Here is a 20,301-nt window from a genome sequence, read left to right on the forward strand (position 1 = left end):
TAAATAAATAAATAAATTATAGCATATACTTTTGGTGCATGTGGCTGTGCCCTTTAGAACGAGTTTTCCTAACTGTTTCATATTACATGTATGTATGATCTTTGCCTGCCGTACGAAACACATAATATTATTCTTCATAAAACTTGCGACACATAAAAGGAATTTTTAAAGTATTTAAAAAGAAAAGAAACGTTTTAGCGAATGTTTCGAGATAAAGGGGAATGACCAGGGAAAGGGATTTCTTGAAACTGTTTAGTGGGAGTTATAATACTTGGTTCTTTTTATAATCTAAGAACTCCTAATATTATTATTATTATCTAATGCCGTACGTACTTTCATACGTTAAGCTAATGAGATAATGAGCCTGATATATGTCAAAATTTAATTTGATAATATTTAGGTTCATCTTTCTAATAGTTTAAAATTATAACGGTCTCGAAATAGTATTTTGTTTTCGCAACTTCGACCAATGAAAGTGAAACTTTTACCGGTGCCCAAAAAACAGGAAGTATCTGGACTGTTTCGCTGTCAACTCCCTTTCCACTGTCAACAAAGCTATCGTCTCTCCTGGACCGTCGATAGGAGTTCGGTCCTTTGCTCACCTGGATTTTAATTTATCCTGTGAATTTACTTTCTTTCTGAGGCTGAGTGCAAATCGTTTGATTGTTTGCAATGCCCCGGGAAATTGAAGCGTAAGCACTCGTTGAATCCAAGTTGTTGTTTTCCGCTATTTTTCCCTCATTAAATCCTGTAGACTGTAGATCTCTACCTGTGCCTGTTTCTGAACACTGTGATAGATCTAAGATCTAGATCTAGATTCTAGATTTCTAGATCTAGAGTCTAGATCTAGAATCTAGATCTAGATCTAAGTAATAAAGTTAATTTAATAAATTATATCCAAATATAACAGTGTCCTGACTTCTGTTTGGTGAGTAGACTAATTAATTTTAGGTTACTTTTTGCACTTTCAAATTACATTAAAATAAAATGTTGAAAGGAGCAACTGGTAAGTGCAGCAACAAGTTGAAAAAGTAGCCTAGTGCCCTAGTCTAGATTCTAGACTCTAGAGATCTAATCTAGTTCTAGATAATCTAGTAGTGGCTATCCTCACTCTGGGTGAGAGTAAAAATATGATCGACCTCTCACCCTGGGCCTGGGTGAGACTTGCCAGCGTTGGCTATGCTATTCTCACCCGTGTGAAACAAGACCTGTTTTTCCTTACGAAGTGACTATTCCGAATTCGGACTCGAGTCCGAATATGAAAAAATGTTATTCGGACTCTGATTCTTGTCCAGCATGACATCACTTCCGACTTCCTGTGACTCGTGACTCCGGCTTCCTGTCCAGCCTCACTCGTGACTCGCCTCAGATTGGGTAGAGACTGGGATCACTTCGGGCAAACGGAGTATCTACGTACACGGCTAACACGGTAACCGGAGGGTCCAAGAGATAGTTCACTCAGCCAAAAACAGTGTCACTTTTATTATTGTTTTTCACACAAGTAGGGTAACTCTGTTCGCAAAGTTCGCGCTTTTTCTAAGAAGGCGCACTAGGGTCAACCGCTCTATAGTCCAGCATGATACCCACTGATTTTCATTATAACAGAGCGTCCAGACTAGGGTCAACCGCTCTATAGTCCAGCATGATACCCACTGAATTTCACAACAGAGCGTCCAGACTAGGGTCAACCACGATAGTCTAGCATCTGCCTTTGTTGCCATTTTTTTGTCCAAAAGTAAAAGTTGCCATTAATTTGCAAGCTTTCAACTCTCCATGGCGACATATTTTGCAATAATATGTTGATAGATATAGAGGTAACTTAAAGTTTTAGGTGTATCTAGAATATCATTTGTAGCCACACGACAGAGTTTAAAAACGGGAAAAACAAAGGTTTCACTACAGAATGAAAATGAAATCAAAATTAGAGCAGCACATAAAACAATCACAAAAAATAACAAATAAGGGTGTGTGTCTACATATCCGAAGATAAACCGTTTTAACCCTTAACGTGTGTAATTCAAGAAAAAGTACAGGATATTAGCATGTGAATTATGGAACCACACACAAGGGGCCTGCCAGTGTCAGCATTCCGTTTTTGGTGGAGACACGCTCTAACATAACACATTTTTATATATATATATGTTTTTTTAATGTAGGAACAACTTCACACTAAATGATATTGCTATACAATGGACACACACAAAAAATAGAAAAACAACACATCAGAACAATTTTAAACAAATTAACACACCAACAATAAATTAAAACACAACAAAGAAGGGAACATAAAAGACAAACAGCAATATATTATAGTATATAATGTACCTCTATATTCTTTGCCTGGAAATAAGGTACCATAATGGACACCTTAAAATTATCAAAATACATGTCTAATAATATATTGTTACGAAATAGCTTTTTATGTTGAAAAGTGTAAAAATCGCGGACGCGATTCGCGGACCCAAAAATGCAAAAAATCGCGGACGCGATCGCGACAAACACAGATGCTAGTGTAGTCCAGCATGATACCCACAAAATTTCATAACAGAGCGTCCAGACTAGGGTCAACCGCTTTGTAGTCCAGCCCCAGCATGATACTCACTAAATTTGATAACAGAGCGTCCAGTAAGCCTTTACTTTCGCTTTCGTTACCACCTAGAAATTTGTCAGTGAAGTAATTGTCTGATAACGCAACAATTATTCGGCATTACGAACGTGGTGTCGCCATGAAAATTAATCAATATTTGTCACTGTCAGGGGGGCAACATATATAAAGAAAAGAAAGTTATAGAGAAGCGTCTTGTCGGGCTCGCCATTGTGACAGGTCAATGAACCTGCACGCGTTCTGAGCGCTTCGAAGTACAGGACTCAGGAATGGGGGGGTGGGAGGGGGATTATTGATTTTTTTTAGAGACGCACTTGGGGATAGGGGGAGGGCTGGACGCAACACCAGAGGACAAAAAACAACAACTGAAACTGGAAGCAAATATGTTTAATGTTTAGAATTTTGATTACTACTACAGCTCTCTGCTAAGTAAGATTTTCAGAGTCACTGCATTTTGCTCTCCCTTAGGAAAGATGACAGGGAGTAGATTGGGATCATTTTTGAGGTTACATTCCGCTCACAACGCACAAAAAAGCGGAATGAAAAAGGAAAAAGGTCAAGGTCGTGAAGGGAGCGAAGCAGTTACCGTGCACCTAGCAAGCCCCCCCACGAAACAAAATACCCGGTTACCGTGTTCGTAGATAATGAGAGGCGCTCGGTTGCCGGTTACCGTGTACGTAGATATTGAGGCTACGCGCCCGGTTACCGTGTGTGTGACATTGCGACTACACGCCCGGTTGCCGGTTACAGTGTACGTAGACACTGAGGCTACGTTCCCGGTTACCGTGTACATATGTGACATTGAGACTACATGCCCGGTTACCGTGTACGTAGACACTGAGGCTAGCGCACGTGCGCGGTTACCGTGTACGTAGACCCTGAGGCTACGTGCCCGGTTACCGTGTACGTAGACCCTGAGGCTACGTACATGGTAACCGGGCACGTACGCTAGCCTCAGTGTATTTCAGACCAAACCAAGGGATGCCTTACTGACATGCATCATGCATGTATTTTAAACCTGAATAATTACTATTCTAATTACTAGATCTAATGAGACCTGTGTACTCAACAGGTTTCAGAGAGCCTATCCTAAGTGCAGCTAGACTGGCAGGCTAAGTATGGCTAGTCTGGCTGGCCGTACGGCTGGCCACTTCATTATCATAGCCGGTGTAGTTAGTTTAATGTTGAATCTGAAAGAAGAGGGCAGCCACAAGCCTCAAAGTCAGAAGCCGACATTCAGTGAGTTATATGCAAAGATTTATAAGACGGGTTGAAAATGTGTCGCGACACTGTGGAATCGGGCGTTCTTCAATTTTGTGCATGTGGAGTTGTATCATCTGAAAGCTTAATATTCGTTTTATTTTGTTTTGCTTTCGATTTTTAAAATGCACATCTATCTTAAATAGAAGTCAAAGTATTTGCGATTGAAGGAAGTGAGGTCGGCTGGTTTCAGTGGTGAAATTAGCGAGATAAGGGCACTTAAATTTGGTAACTCCTATAGCTAAAGAGTCCTTGAAAACTGAAAAATTTCATATTTTGTGCCTTTAATCAACCATATTCAGTAAAATTCACAGTATACAGTATAGGATTTGAACCCCAAATCAAAATTTCAATTAAAATTTGGTAACTGGCGGAAAAATGCCTGTTTCTCTGATTTCATTATTTTGACGATCGCCTGATTTCACAACAGTTCCTCACAAATTAGGGATTGCCCCTTTGGCTTTTGAAACCATTTGAAGATTTTCATTGGAAAATCAGTTAATAGTTGGGTTACTGTTCAAAGGTTTGAGAAAAATTGTATTTTTTTTAGATGGTCTCAGATGTTTGTTAACCCCTCTAACTAAACAATGCCTCTATGAAAGTGGATCTGTTCTGCATATATACTCTAGTCTAGAGAGTACAGTCCTGCTGCTGAAAAGATAAAACATTGTTGTTCTTGCAGACTCACAATATAAACTGCAGGGCTTTGACTTTGCTTTACCAAGCCTGGTGGTTTCTTAGACATAAACAAACAGTCATGTTTAGGTCTAGGGATCTCATGGGATTTGTAGTATAGTTACTTTGTAGAGGTGGTGGTAGGCACTGTTCTGTCTATATATATATAGAATCTATATTTAAAATGACATCCTCTGATGATGCCACATGAGAGTAAATAGACGGTCAGTGCGCTCGTCTCCAAAGCGGAAAGTCCAGGTTCGAGCCTTGGTTCGGACACTGATTTTTTCCGCCCCCTCCTGCCCACCCAGCAGTAATGGGTACCTGACTTTGAGTTGGAGAAGTGAAGGCGGCATAGAAAGGAACTGGCTTCCCTTCCACAATATGCCGAAGGCCCAGGAAGTTGTCTTACTAACAAGGCAATCCCCAATGTCCAGATATGATGCAGGAACAACTTTAACACACCAAAAAATTCTGGTTACAAGTGACAGGAATTATTAATGTTCTGGATTTTGTACATCAGTTTTGTCTCTTCATATGTTATAACTTGGCTGCGATGTCTTTTTTAAAAATTTGGAACTGTTCTTGTGTTCCTCTACATTTGACTGCGGTCTTTGGCTTCTCAGTTTCTAAAGTTGATCTACTGAGGTCATCATCATGTCCTTCATTCAGGCATTTTGTATCTTTGTAGAAGTCGCCCTTTTTTCCTCCTCCTAGTTTCTCTTGTTCTGATCTTATGTATTTTGATTTTCTTCCAACATTCAGGTGATTAAGGGGACTATTTTCATGAAAGTCAATAATTGAAAAATGTAAAGATGTGATTTTGATTTAACAAAGCCTTTTAAATATAAAAATCTCCTTGAAAAAGTCTGTTGTGGGAAGTTGTGATGGATTTTCTCCTTTCTTGGCATACTATTATATTTAGTTATCCACCTTATTATGTCTGAAATACTTTGCCAATGTGGATGATGTTGGTGTAAGTAGAAAGCCTTTCTTACAAAGGCGCAAAATTATCCTTATGTTCCCAAGCTTTGGGTCCTCCTGTAGGGACGTAAATATATAAAAATGAACTGTAAGATGCCCGAAAGGGGTATATAGAGGAAAATAGTTAAAGATACCATCTAGTTAAAAAAAGGATCTTGAAATGTAGATAATGGCTTATTTTGCTGTGACATTCCGTTTACTTTTAATTAGCTTGTGGCTCTCTTCAAATTCAGTTCTTGCAAAGGTTGATTTAGATCTTGCAATACTAAAGATGATTTTCATGTGGTGTCAGTTTCTTTTGAATCATGTCCGTGGATGTGATGCAGAACCATAATACAGTGATAAGACTAGAAAGTGAAAGACTATGATAGAAGCAGTCGCAACATCTTGTTTAGGAGGAGAGAGGTTTTTAGATTGGCAGATGATCAATTAATCCTTGGCCCTGCTGTTGTAGCCACGGCACATGTTGCTGTGCCCAAGTCCCAGGTGTACCTTGATTGTGGAAGGAGGGAGGAGGAGGGGGGGAGTGTTCAGTGTATACAGGAGGAGTGTCTATCTTGCTTGTTGTCTCATTGAAGGATGAATCAATGGCTTTACTGTTATTGTCTCATAGGGGGACGGGGGATTGATATGACTGTCACAATGTTATGTCTTGAGTATTTTCTTTGGTGCAGCTTACTTGTGTATTTGTGTATGTGTGTGAGAGAGAGAGAGGGAAAGAGAGAGAGAGGAATCACAAGAGAGAGACAGACAGTCAGACATAGAAACAGACCGAGAGAGAAGCAAGAAAGAGATAGAATACATGCATAACAGTGAGAATGAAAAAAATATTTAGCATAAGAGAGAGAGAGAGAGTGTGTGTGTGTGATTAGACAAAAGGACTCAGTAAATTTATAAAAGAAAGAGGGAAGATATGAGGGAAAAAGAGATATAAGATTAGAAATACAGTATACACACATATAAATGGAAGTAGTCAGGTATTTACTGTCTCTAATGTGGGAGAGAGGAAGTTCTTTCACCTTTTTAAAGCACCTGATAGTGCATGCATTTAATATTGAGTTTTTAAAGAGGTATTGAAGCATTTGGCAAAAAGTGCTTCCTGATAATACTGTGGATTTCACCATTGTGCTATCATGTATTAAAAATAGAGGTAGATTTAGTTTAAAACTTTAAGTCTTCAGCAAGAAATGTAGCCATTTTCAGTCTATGATCAATTTCATGTATGCACTCCAGGTTGGTTTGAACTGAGTGCCGAGCGAGGTACTCTAGATGCACCGTTAGTTCAGTTTAGATCATCAGGAATTTAGCAATGTGGTTGACCCTAGTTCAAATCCCCAACAGGGCTTTATCAAACTTTGGTTGCTTGTGGAATTTGCTCAGCCCTGACAAGGATCATGGAAGTTAAAGTTGGAGGTCCTGCATCCTACTGAACCGCCCCATGTTGAAAGGGGCACTATACTCATACCACATCGTCGTGTCACATTCTGCCATTAAAATGTGTCAGTAGATACATAGTCGAACAGCTTTAGCACTTTCTCTACCCTATTTGTTTTTTTATAACGACTACTTGCTCATCCGGTGGTGATTTGGATCTAGCCATGCCAATATTTTTATGTAATTTGATATTTACTGTGATGTTTCTTGTTGATACTAATTCGCATACACATATCTGAACAATTTTCTTTTCAGATCTGTCCAGATGCGCTTGTACTCTCTGAACAAGAGACAGTTCTTCCTTGTATTTGTTACTTTCTTTGTCTGCTTCCTTATCAGCATCCTGGTTGGCATTGCAGGTAAGCTCACCACAGTACAAACACATGATGCTTCCCATCTTTTTCTCTGTCAGCTTGAGATGTGTCTTGAGTCTTGAGTTTTTTCTTTACTTTGTGTGTGTTTGTGTATGCATGCTTGTGTGTGTGTGTGTGTGTGTGTGTGTGTGTGTGTGTGTGTGTGTGTGTGTGTGTGTGTGTGTGTGTAAGTGTGTTTGTGTGGGTTTCTGTCAACTCCTTGCCTTCAAAATGGAATGACTCGTATTTGCATTAAGACAATCAAAACTGCCCATTCTTATTGTTCTAATGGTACTCTCCTCCCACTTTGACAAATTGGACTTGTATTCTCTGAAATTTTAAAACTTACTTTTTGTTAAAATGTCTTTCTTCCTGTCAGCTTTACATAAAACTCCACTCTCATTTTCGTAACTTTCAGGAATGTGTTGCATAGGTTTCTATTAGGATTCCCTGGCAGTCGGCCTCATATAGATTATAAGAAAATTTGAGGAAAAAGACTGCTGGGTTTTGGGTTGGTTTTTTTCGTCTTTCTTAAAATTTGGCAGGGAGCATGAAACACTGCTTTTAAAAAATGTGTATAAAATCTTGAAGCTATGCCTTTTGTTGTGAGGTTTGCTGCATTTTATTTTTTTTAATTGAGCAAAGATGTAAGTAACTTTCAATGTTGGAAAGGCTAAAGTTTCATCCTTTTTCTTGTGGGGCATGTCAGCTTCAAGGTCATGAGCTCATTTTTTACGACAAAGTGCCTGGTTCGTACTATTGTGATGTATGTGTGCATGTTTATGTGTGTACATACACATCATGTATGGATGTTTGGGAGGGTGTGTTTGTTTCACTCGTCTGTATGTACTTTTATACACACATTTGAACATTGCGCTCAAATGACCTTATGCAAGGGCCGTAAAACCATACTCACTAAAACTATTTTAAAAAACACATTTGAACATATACGTTTTTAGTTAGCTATCCTACTTTTAAGTACTTCCTTTCTTAAATAATCGTTTTAAAATTCTGTGAGATTTGAAATAAAGGGTTAGGAGCTTAACTCTTTATCTTTGAGGGGTCCTATTTTGGTATGAAATCCAAAATTGACATAAACGTAGCTAAACTGGTCATCGAATTAAAACAAGTGAACCTATTTTGATAGTTCTTCATCTAATGAATGAACTCTGAGTATAAGAGACCATGTTTTCTGCATTTGCCGAAAAGTAATCTGTCATCAAAGTCAGCATGAAGAAATGTGCCCGAGCCGCAGGGAGCAGCTTGCCAGAGATAAGGAGTTAAAATATACAATAGGATCTTAAAAGGCTATGGGAAATGTTTTAAATCCGCACAACAAGCCAAAGATAAGATAACAGTGTGCACATGTTGATTTCTTAGTCAATGCTGAGGGCCATGTGTTCTGTATATCAATGAAAACAAATTGATTTTTGTACTGAGTTGTTCAATAACTTTTTGGTGGGAAAAGACCCCACTGATCTTAAACTTTCAATCAATGTTGTTTGTTTTTAAATTTCTTTGTTGATACTATGCATTCACTCACTTTTGTAATTGTTACACAGATGATGATGCCTTTTGTATGCTACACACTTTTGTTTTCTTCTGATTGTCAGCACTGTTTGAGTCAGATTTATCGCTGATGCCTTTCTCATGGAGACATCATGGCACATCAATAACTTTATGCAACAGCTTTATTCTGTCCTTTTGAAGACTTTCCGCCTAAAAAAAAAGCCCCGCATTCATTAGTTTTATATTACTTTTGACAAGTATGTAATGTATGCCGACCACATGGTTCCCAGTATCTGAGGATATATTATCTACAGTCTCTTCTGTGACAGTCAGCTGTTTGTGGGTTGATTCTCTGACGTGGTCTGCTTTTTTGTATTTATTTCTTTTTAAGAGTTAATTTTTGTCGTAATCTAATCTTTTCAAAATAATGTTGTCATGCTCACTCACAGTAGACTACAGCTCAGTCAAACATACAAATAAAATCTGCATGTTCTGCTTGTTATTACTTTTGCCAAGGTACCTTAGATTTTTGTTCCCCCCTGGGGTAGTGCCACTGACTGTAGTGTCTTTAGGCCATTTCTAAAGGGGGGACATGTCTCGTTCAATCACAGTAGAATTGTAAATGGGCTGATTCATGTCACGCTCATAACTGTGCCTGATCTACAACAGGGAACTGCTGCTTTTTCTTTCCTAATCCTTACTATTGTTATTTTCCTCTACTTCTTTTGTATGTTTGTCACTCTCTTGTGACCTGCTATTTTTGGAGTGCCTTGATAGTAGAAGCAGACCTTGTGCTGTTGAAGCTAGAGAGGTGAGCAGAATGAGTCTGATTCCCTGTAAAGACTTCTCTGTTGACACCCACCCCTTGGCACTCATATGACCTTATGCAGTTGCGAGCGCCGTAAAACCCTCTACTATAAAAAAAAATATTAGATTTTTGTAAGGATATTTATGTAATGTATCATTGGCACATAGACAGAAACACTGAAGTAAAAGAGACAGAGACACAGAGAGAGAGAGAAAGAAAGAGAGAGAGAGAAGACGAGAGAGAAAGAGAGAAGACGGAGAGGGAGAGAGGGAAAAGACTTTAAACGGGAGAAAGAAAGAAGCACCTCTGTAATGATAAGAGACCAAACTGTTGTGGCAAGGTGATTCCCATAATTTGCCGTTTGTCTTTATTGGTCATATATTTTCATGCTATGAAACAAAACACCTATGCTGGGATCCAATGCGTTTCTCCTGTCTTAAAGTTTAAAAACATTTTTTTCCTTGCATATTCACTTCCACCCTCCAGGTCCTCACATCATTGATTCCAACACTGTCAATGGCACTACAATGTTTAAGGAGCCAGAGAACAAGCAGGTAAGTGATGCAGCCGATCGTTGTTGTTGTTGTTGTTGTTGTCGCTGTTGTTGCTGTTGTGGTTGTTGTTGTTGTTGTTCTTCTTCTTCTTTTTCTTCTTCTTCTTCTTCTTCTTCTTCTTCTTCTTCTTCTTCTTCTCCTCCTCCTCCTCCTCCTCCTCCTCCTCCTCCTCCTCCTCCTCCTCCTTCTCTTCTTCCTCCTCTTCTTCCTCTCCCTCTCCCTCTCGCTCTCCCTCTGGGTGGTTGAAGGGCGCCATTGGTAGGTCCTGCTTCTTTACTTTCCCTCCCTCTGTTGTTTCTGTCTATCTTACTTTTTCCCAACATTAAATGACCATTATTGTGTTGGTGTGCTTCTCTTTACTCAAACAAACAAACAAACAAACCTCTCCCTCTCCCTCTTCTTCTATTTCTTCTTCTTCCATCCCTGATAAAGGCTTTGGAGTGATAATCTCGTTGTTTTGTAAAGCGGCACGGTCTTCAGTATAGTAATCATATGCTATTGGTTGATACTAATTTGGCTGATATTAATATTTCTTTTACTTTTTTTTAGAGTGCATGTTCCTTCTCGCAAAAAGTAAAGAAAACAGTGTTACAGTTGGTGATTGGCAGGTGTTCTAGTGTGGTTTGTGCCTTCTTTCCTATTAAACGTCTATCATCCTTATTTCTTCTTCTTTTTTGTGATTGTTACTCTCTTGTAGCACCTCTAATCTTTGGCTTTTTATATGCCCTTATTGTGTTGCAGGTGCAGTAAAACTCTTGTAAAAGCCAAAAAGAACAGTATTATAGACAAACTTTTAGACATTCTGAAACATTTCAACCTCTTGGGAAGGAATGAACATGTGAACATTTCTTTTCCACAATTCTTTCCAGACGGGCCCATTTCGTCTACGATCAACGCCAATGTCCACATTTCACCAACAGCTTTGGCTCATCGCTCATGTCACCACTGCTGAAAGTAGAGGTATGTGGTTTATGTTATGTCTTACCTTTACTTACCTATATATACCAAATGGCTACCTTAGAATTACAAAGTTCTATCTGACATTTGTGGCCGTTTTGAGTCACTAAGACCATGAGGTCAGAAAGCAAATGCGAGGCATCGTGTTGAAATCAGGCGCTCATCAAAATAATGAAATCGAAGAAACTGACATTTTTCTGCATGTCTGGCATTTCTATGTCCATTCAAGAACACATTTCTGTGAGGATTTTACTTTTTTTTTAAACGTTGATTAAAAGAACAAAAAAATGTAAATTTTCAGTTTCCACGCACTCTCAAGCTGAGGAAATAACTAATCTTTGGCGTCCATTTTCTCGCTAAATTTACCAATGAAACCAGGTGACCCCCACCTCCTTTATTCACAATAATCTCTCGACTTGTATGCAAGATATGTGGATATTTTTTCATCCAAAACAAGACAAATTGATGAGAGCCTGATTCCACCGCGTCATGAAACAAATGTCCTATCTGCTTTGTCAAAATCGTAAGATTATTCGAATTTGTTATCAAGATGTTCAAAGAATTGCATTAAAAAAAGCTGGACCTGATGTGAAACTCAAAATCTTTGACGTAAGATTTCACAAAACGAGGTACTGTGCTTATAGAACTTAGTATTTCTGAGATAGTGGAATGGTGCTGATGAAGTCTGTTGACTTATTTGTCAATAGAGGTTTTACAAAAGAGTAATAGACACAAAAAAAGCAGGAGCAGAGATAAGGATGATAGATGTTTGATAGGAAAGACGCCAGAGCACCATACTTTTTGTGTTACAGAATTTTGTGAAAGCTCTGTTAATTTCTTCTAATGAGAGATGAATAAAAGTTTTTGTTAATTAATCTTATCTCTACTCGTTTAGGCTCACGATTACAATGTAACATTGTATCTCACAGTTCCTGTCTTTTTTAATCTATGTGAGTGGGTGGTTGACGGGTGCTCTGGTGTGGTTTGCTTTTTCTTTCCTATCAAACATCTGTCGTCCTTATCTCTCCTCTTTCTTTTTTGTAGTTGTTAATCTTTTGTAACACCTCTAATCTTCGGCACTTATATGACCTTATTGTGTTGCAAGTGCCGTAAAACACTTACTAAAACTGAAACTAATAATTCATTCAATATTTACTTTCTTTCTGTGTTCTTATTAACCTTCAGTATGTTTTTTTTTTTTTTTAATTTATAGTTTTTATTATGGCTTTTAGTCAGTTTTGTACCAAATCCATCACACATCGCACTGAACATTTGCACAAATACTCATTTAAAAAATGCTACCACTCCAGCCATACATGTATACTGAGATCACTCGCAATCATCTCACGTTGGTACTGTAAAGTAGAAAGATTCACTGTGAATCAACAATGATTTTGCTGGGTATCACTGAATCATGCAGAACCAATTCTCTACTAAAGCTCCAACAATGTCAAATTGAACAATAACAACCAATAAAAATTTTGGATTTGATGTTACTGAAGTTATGGCCAATGTTCTACCCCTTGTACAAAAATAAAATGTAAAAACAAGTTTTAAAAAATCCCACAACAAAATACTGGTCCAGACACATCCATACTAAGCAGCAAGAATCTTAGAATATGAACTTCTTGGGCTGTTCCCAGGTGAACTCATTGCGTCCAAAATGTCCATAGCAGGCAGTGTTCTGGTAGATTGGGTTTCTCAGTTTCAGCTCCTTGACAATGCGTCCGGGCCTGAGGTCAAAGTTCTTTTTAACTATATCCAGAAGTTCTCGCTCTGATTTCTGTGAGGTACCATAGCTGAAGACTGTGATGGACAAGGGCTCAGCAATGCCAATGGCATATGAAACCTGAACTAAAACACGCTTGCACAGACCAGCCTTGACAAGAGACTTAGCAACCCAGCGAGCAGCATATGCAGCAGACCTGTCCACCTTGGAGAAATCTTTGCCAGAGAAGGCACCACCACTACCTTCAGTATGTACTTTAAACTTACCACATCTATAACAAGTTGCATTTTTTAAAGCTTTTTTTTTGGATGATCAATTTCCAGGTTCCAAATTTGAGCAAGACTTTAGCATGGGGATCCTGATCCGAGGTGCCAACGGGGATGCTCAAAGCTTTCAGGAATCGGACAACCCAACTCTCAGCTCAGATATGCACAACCGGACACGCAAGCTGAAGTGCAGCCATGTCAGTATTTAGAATGTATACTTTAAAACTCTGTTTTTACTTTAAATACCTATTGAACATCACTTAAGTGGAAAACTGAACACCATCATTCTTCTTCTCAACCATTACGTACAAACAACATGCTTGTCATGTCACTTTCAAAGCCATTAAAAGTCAGTAAACAATCAAGTACTCAAACCTGGGTCACTTTCACTTTAGTTCAGTAGGGAACCAACTAAGCTAAAAGCACTCACTCTAGTGATAATGGAGGTGGGACAAGAAGAGAAAAGACAGAAAAAATCAGAAGAGGCTAAGATGAGAGAAAAACAAATTCAAACGAAAGATATAATACAATAAAAGGAATTGAAAAGAAAAGCTGAACACCAGAAACTTAGTTTTGATACAAACAGCAGGTAAGCTATAAGGTCTGTAAGGTAAATCAAATTTTTAAGATATATGCTCAAGATACTATCATGACTTTTCTTTAGCTTGAGTGTGTAGTTGTCAGTACCTTCAGTAAATATTTAAAAGATTTGTTTTTTATGTTTTGCGTGCTTGTAGAGAGCTCTTGGCAGTAACGGAGGAAAGGGGTGAGTTCAATTCCAACGTGAGGAAGATAATTTATCGGGTATATATCCGTCTCTCTCCTGAGATGCGCTGTCTCCCTCACAGTTTGTCTCCTTGGGTTCTAAATTGTGGAAACAGATTTGAGAAGAAATGTTGAAGATATTTTTGAGTCATATCCATGCTTACCTGCTGTTTGTATCAAATCAAAGTTTCTGGTGTTGATCTTTTCTTTCTAATTCATCTTTTGTATTGTATCTTTTGTTTGAATTTTTTTTTTCTTCCATCTTGTCATGTCACCTTCGTCTTGTCATGTCACTTTCAACAAAGCAACGTGGGGCAAGGATCCATGAAAACTCAGTAAACAATCTGTCAAGGATTCAAAACTGGGTCATTAGCACTGTAGTCCAGTGGGGGATCAGCTCAGCTAAAAGTGCTTGCTTTTGTGTAATGGAAGTGTAAAGTACATAGAGCTTACTGTCGAGCGGGGATATGCCCTATACAAATTATATTTATTATTATTGTTATTGTTATTATTATTATCTTAGCTTCTCTAGTTGTTTTTTTGTCGTATCTCATCTTGTCCTGCCCTCATTATCACGAGAGAAAGCAATTGTAGCTTAACTGGTGCCCTACTGAACTACACTGCAAAGGACCCAGGTTTAAATACTTGATGGGCTGTTAACTGGCTGAGTTTTCTTTGCTCCCTGCCCCACTTTGTAATATCTCTAATCTTTGGCACTCATGTCACTTATTTGTGTTGTCCCCCCGGGGCAGTGCCACTGACTGTAGTGTCTTTAGGCCATTCCCAAAGGGGGGACATTTCTCGTTCAATCACCGTAGAATTGTAAATGGGCTGATTCATGTCACGCTCATAACTGTGCCTGATCTACAACAGGAAACTGCTGGTTTTTCTTTCCTAATCCTTACTATTGTCATTTTTCCTCTACTTCTTTTGTATGTTTGTCACTCTCTTGTGACCTGCTATTTTTGGGGTGCCTTGATAGTCGAAGCAGACCTTGCACTGTTGAAGCTAGAGAGGTGAGCAGAATAAGTCTGATTCCCTGTAAAGACTTCTCTGCTGACACCCACCCCTTGGCGTTCATATGACCTTATGCAGTTGCAAACGCCTCTACTATATAAAAAAAATTATTATTTGTGTTGCAAGTGCTTTGACAATCTCACAAAAATTTTCCTCTTGTAATACCTTTAATCTTCGGCACTTATATGACCTATTTGTGTTGAAAGTATTGTAACAGTCTCACTAAAACTATTAAAAATTTCATATGTTCTCTAGTAATACTTTTAATCTTTGGCACTTATATGACCTATTTGTGTTGCAAGTGCTGTAAAACTCTTACGAAAACTTTTGTTCCCAGACGGTCTGTGAGGATCTGATTGTCATGCATCTGGGCTACCTGGATTACACGTACTACTTCATCTCTGTGGTCTTCTATGACCTGGACGTCACAAAGCTGGCTATCAGGGATGTCAAGTTCACTGTGAGTTCCCGCTTTTCTTAGTTACTGTGGATGGGGGTGTAAAAATGAGCATTTTTTTTTTTTACATTCTGAGTTCAATAGTTAGTAAAATATTAGTTAATGACCTAGATGTCACAAAGCAGGCTACCAAGGATGTCAAGTTTACTTTGAATTCCCTCTATTCTTAATTACTGTTGATGGGGGTGTACAAATTGCATTTGTTTTTAACGATCCAAGTACATTTGTCCGTAAAATGTTATAATTACTGTTGATGGGAATGTGCAATATTTGCAATTGTTTTTTCAATCTATAGTTAGTAAAATATTAGTCTATGACCTTGATGTCACAAAGCTGGCCTTAAAAGATGTCAAGCTCACTGTGAGTCCTTCCTTTTCTTCTTTTTTTTTTTTTGGTAAGTGTTTTACGGCGCTCGCAACTGCATAAGGTCATATGAGCGCGCGGGACACACCTAATATTTTCAGTTGGTAAGAAATTTTGAATTTTGCCCGGGTGACGGCCGAAGCCTACTCTTATTGATTTTAGACCACCAAGGGATCTTGAACGTGCGCAACTTGCACACTAGCCCTCCGAGATTTTTCGCCCTTTTCCGAGAAGGCTAAGTGTAGATCTTTCCTACCAGAAAATCAGGGGTGTGGCAGAAAGACAGCAGTAATGAGGAGCCAAGGAGTAGCAGTAGAAAGGCTGCAGAAAGAGTCAGGAGCCCAGAGGAGGGGGCAAAGGGGGTGGGGGCAGAAAGTGGAAATGAAAGCAGACAACAGAACATTGCTAGAGAGCAGGAAAGGAGGTGAAAGGAGACAATTTTAGAGAAGAAAATTTTTCGGTCGCTACCTGGATTCGAACCCGCGACCTTTGAATGAGAGGCCAACACCTTAACCTCTAGGCGACGAGAGCCCCCTCCTTTTCTTCTTACTGTCAATGGGGGCATAATGATAAATAATAATAAATGCGTTTGTATAATGCATATCCCCGCTCGATTACAAGCTCTATTTGCTTATTTGCATTTGTTTTATGATGTAGGATCTTTAGTAAGTGAAATGTGAGCATCTTTTAGAAGGGCACTGGCTTATTTCAGCACCTCCCCCTACCCCCATCCCCATTTGCAGTCTAAGTTCAATTGTCTCAGAAGAGATTAGAATCTGGCAATGCACAGTGAGGAAAAGAACCCTCTCATTTTGTCTTTATTTTTAAAGATTTTTTTTCTCCAAAAGAGTGGATTAGAGCATATTGGGACAGATTTATTTCTAAACCATACATGGGCCTCACTTACATGTCACAGATATATAATGATTGTACAGCTTGATGGGAGTAACCATGTCATTTTTCATTCTTTTTGTTAGTGTTGATCCACGAGGTGGTTATTGTGTTAAATCAATTTTTCAATTAAAATTTCTCTGTGAGGTACACATAAAGAGTTGGCTTAAGATGTCTGGAGGGGTTTTATGGCTATGCTCTATCCACACAGATGTTAGATGTCCGCTTTGAGCTACCACCTCAAGCATGACCTACGTTGTGTGAAAAAAGGCTTGGAACCCAGGTTCACAGCGAATGAATGTAATTCTTTTCTTCACACACTGTTCGGCACAATTTACTCAGTTGGTATCATGCCAAACTATAGTGCCGATGGCCCTGGTTTGAATCGTCGTAGAGACGTTCCTGATCTTGGTTGTTTCAAGGCTCTCTGCTCTCTTAGCTCTGTCTTATCAAAGGTGGAATTTAGATTTAAGGCCTCTTCCTTAGTTAGCATGGATGTTGAACCCACACCTTGCAGATAGCAGGCGGGTGCTCTGGTGTGGTTTGCTCCTTCTTTCCTATCAAACATCTATCGTCCTTATCTCTCCTCCTTTTTTGTGTTTGTTACTCTCTCGTAACACTTCTAATCTTCGGCACCTATATGATCTTATTGTGTTGCATGTGCTCTAAAACTCTTACTAAATCTAAAAACGAACACACACCTTGCCATACTCAGTTCAGGCGTTGTCTTGTGTCCCCAGTTCAAAAGCTACAACCCATCCTTCACCCAGATTGAGATCTGGATTCGCTTTGTCTTTCTGGTGTTTACCTTTCTGACAACAGTAAGTGTTTGTGATGAAATGCTCTACCCCACACTCTTCTCCATCCCTCTACTCCACGCTCTTCTCTATCCCTCTACTCCACGCTCTTCTCTATCCTTTTCTTTGTCCCTTTCTCTGTCCCTCATTCCACACTCTTCTCTATCCCTTTCTCTATCCGTCTACCCCACACTCTTCCTTCAACCACCATCTCAACACGTCGAATTTTCTTCCTCTTCCCCTCTCTCCCACTCCCTTTGTTTTTCTCTCTCCCTCATCTCTCCTACACTTTCTCTCTATCTCCCTTTAACTCTCTCTCTCTCTCGTTCTCTCCCTTCATTTCCCTTCTCCCTCTGTCTCTCTATCTCCCTGTCTCTCTCTCACTCGCTCCACTCTTCTTCTCTCTTCTTTATCTATCTTTATTTCTTCTTTTCTCTCTTTCTGTCTTTCATTATCTCATTCTCTCTTTCCCCACTCTCTCTCTCCCCACTCTTTCTCTCTCTCTCTCTGTCTTTCTGTCTCTCTCTCTCTCTCTCTCTCTGTCTCTCTGTCTCTCTCTCTCTCTGTCTCTCTCTCTCTCTCTCTCTCTCTCTCTCTCTCTCTCTCTCTCTCTCTCTCTCAGGTTTCACATTCCTTTACAACTGTAATGACTATGTGAGTTTCTACCTCTCCTATATTTATCATCTATGACCTTTAGTACAGAAATGCACTCTGCAACATCTGTTGCTGTCCTGCCACTGGAAATTAATTCGTCATCTAGTGAACAAAAATCAATCTGTGGGATTGAATTGGGATGGAAATCTGGTGTTTATTAAAGACTGTTTATTACACCAGTATTATTTACAGACATATAATCGCTTGTTGTTGTTTGTTTTTTAAGTTAGAAAATAGCACTCGTATCTGATTTCCTATTTGTGTTGCTTTGAGAGCATCATGTCTCAGGGTTAACTTAGATTTGTGGCGCATTGTATTCATTGCTTCATTGCATGTATCCACATCTTTTCCAACAGAATTTATTCTCTTATCTAAGCAAACACATGTATACTTAATGCTGATTCTTACTTTTTGAAGTAAGAAGCACATTTTTTCTTTCCCTCTGTTGTTCCATCTGCTTTAAATGACGGCTAAATGTGTTCATTTACTTTTTAAAAAATCAAACAAACTACTTTTTTAAATGGAATTTCTCATTTTTCTTTTCATCCTCTAAACACTGCGAAATGTGTTTTGTTGTGTAGATGTTTTAGAAAAAAAAATTAAAAGTTAAACAATCGCCATCTCGGAGTAACTTCCTGGGTGGTTGGCGGGTGCTTTGATGTGGTTTGCTCCTTCTCTCCTATCACACTACTATCATCTTCATCTCTCCTCTTTTTAAAAAAATGTTTGTTACTCTCTTGTATTACCTCTTCTCTTTGGTACTTATATGACCTACTTGTGTTGCAATTTCTCCGCGATGTCTCACAATTAAACAGGTTTGTCAACTTTTACAGATTTCCCAGGACTGTCTCCGATTAGGGAATTTAAGAGGGCATTTAAGTCTGCTACGCTAAAACCAGCCCCACCTGATGTAATCTTGTTCTTTGTTACAGGATCTGAGGTTCTAACATTGGATGTCTCTGACTGGGTTTTGAAAAAGTTGGCAAACAAGTGTAATAACAGAACAAACACTGGTCACCCGATGTTCCCATGTATATCATTTCAGACTTTTTTATGTTGGTGTGCCAGATCTTGAAACTTCTCTCACATATTTCCTTGTGGGTGGTTGGCGGTGCTCTGGTGTGGTTTCCCCCTTCTTTCCTATCTAACATCCATCATATTTATCTCTCCTCCTTCTTTTTTATGTTTGTTACTCTCTTGTAACACCTGTAATGTTCTGCACTTATATGACCAATTTGTGTTGCAAGTGCCATAAAACTCTGACGAAGACTAAACATGTTTCCCTTTTCTCCCCCTTTCCCCTCAGTGTTGGTTTGCTCATAGCTTGCGCAAGTTTTCCCTTCGGGACTGGTCCATAGAGCAGAAATGGATGTCGGTACTTTTGCCTCTCCTGCTTCTCCATAATGGTAAGAAGAGGTTTTCTATGCAAGTGCTGCCGAGTAGACATCTTCTGTTGAAAGAAATTAATTTGCTCTTGTGAGAGCTCGTGGAGCTCATCTTTTCACATTAAAAAAGATAAGACTAGACTAGACTTTTAGTGTAATATTTAGTTACTTTTTTTTTTTAAGATGATATTTGGGTTTGTCCCAATGAAGCAAATGAATTTCAACAGTAAGAGAAAAAGCCTCCTTCCATCCATCCCTCCCTCCATTTGTGTGTGAGTGTGTGTGTGTGTGTGTGTGAGTATATATTTATATATATAAATATTATATATGTGTGTGAGTGGGTATATAATATGTTTGTGTGTGTGTGTGAGTGGGTATATATATATGTGTGTTTGTGTATGTGTTTGTGTGCAGAGCCCGTCTGTCCTGAAACACTCGTCATCTCTCTCTCTGTAGTTTTAGTAGAGGTTTTACGGCGCTCTCTGCCCATGTGTATGTTCCCAGACCCAATCTTCCCCCTGACGTTCCTGGTGAACAGCTGGCTGCCGGGCATGCTGGACGGGCTGTTCCAGGCCTCCTTCCTCAGTGCCTTGCTTCTCTTCTGGTTGTGCATCTACCACAGCGTCAGGCAGGTGAGTGAGGTGACTTAGGGGGCTGACTCGAGACGCTGCATGCAGTGTTCTTCTGCTTCTTGTCATTATTTTTTTACTTCTTCTCCTAGTTCTTGTTTTGTGTGTTCTTCCTCCTCCTCCTCTTCTTCTTCATCCTCCTCCTCCTCCTGCTCTTCCTCATCGATAGTGTAATAGTCATTCTTCTTATTCTTTTACTTCTTGTTTGT

The 20,301-nt window shown here is 39.1% G+C and overlaps 1 protein-coding gene across 3 annotated transcripts in view; it reads left to right on the plus strand.

Annotated features, from left to right (window-relative positions):
- The window catches only part of LOC101850171 (transmembrane protein 181), a 39,208-nt gene that overhangs the window by 6,334 nt on the left and 12,573 nt on the right, over positions 1-20,301 (plus strand). For 2 of the 3 annotated variants that reach the window (XM_035969912.1, XM_005098834.3), the window contains exons 3-10: positions 7,214-7,317; positions 10,115-10,182; positions 11,052-11,142; positions 13,192-13,331; positions 15,254-15,376; positions 17,368-17,448; positions 19,385-19,484; positions 19,968-20,095. In XM_035969912.1, coding sequence (XP_035825805.1) covers positions 7,214-7,317; positions 10,115-10,182; positions 11,052-11,142; positions 13,192-13,331; positions 15,254-15,376; positions 17,368-17,448; positions 19,385-19,484; positions 19,968-20,095 — 835 coding nt within the window. Of the gene's footprint in view, positions 1-490; positions 693-7,213; positions 7,318-10,114; positions 10,183-11,051; positions 11,143-13,191; positions 13,332-15,253; positions 15,377-17,367; positions 17,449-19,384; positions 19,485-19,967; positions 20,096-20,301 lie in introns of those variants that run through there. The other variant, XM_005098835.3, reaches the window with a different exon arrangement.

Source organism: Aplysia californica, unplaced genomic scaffold (genome assembly GCF_000002075.1).
Source record: "Aplysia californica isolate F4 #8 unplaced genomic scaffold, AplCal3.0 scaffold00194, whole genome shotgun sequence".
NCBI lineage: Eukaryota > Metazoa > Mollusca > Gastropoda > Aplysiida > Aplysiidae > Aplysia > Aplysia californica.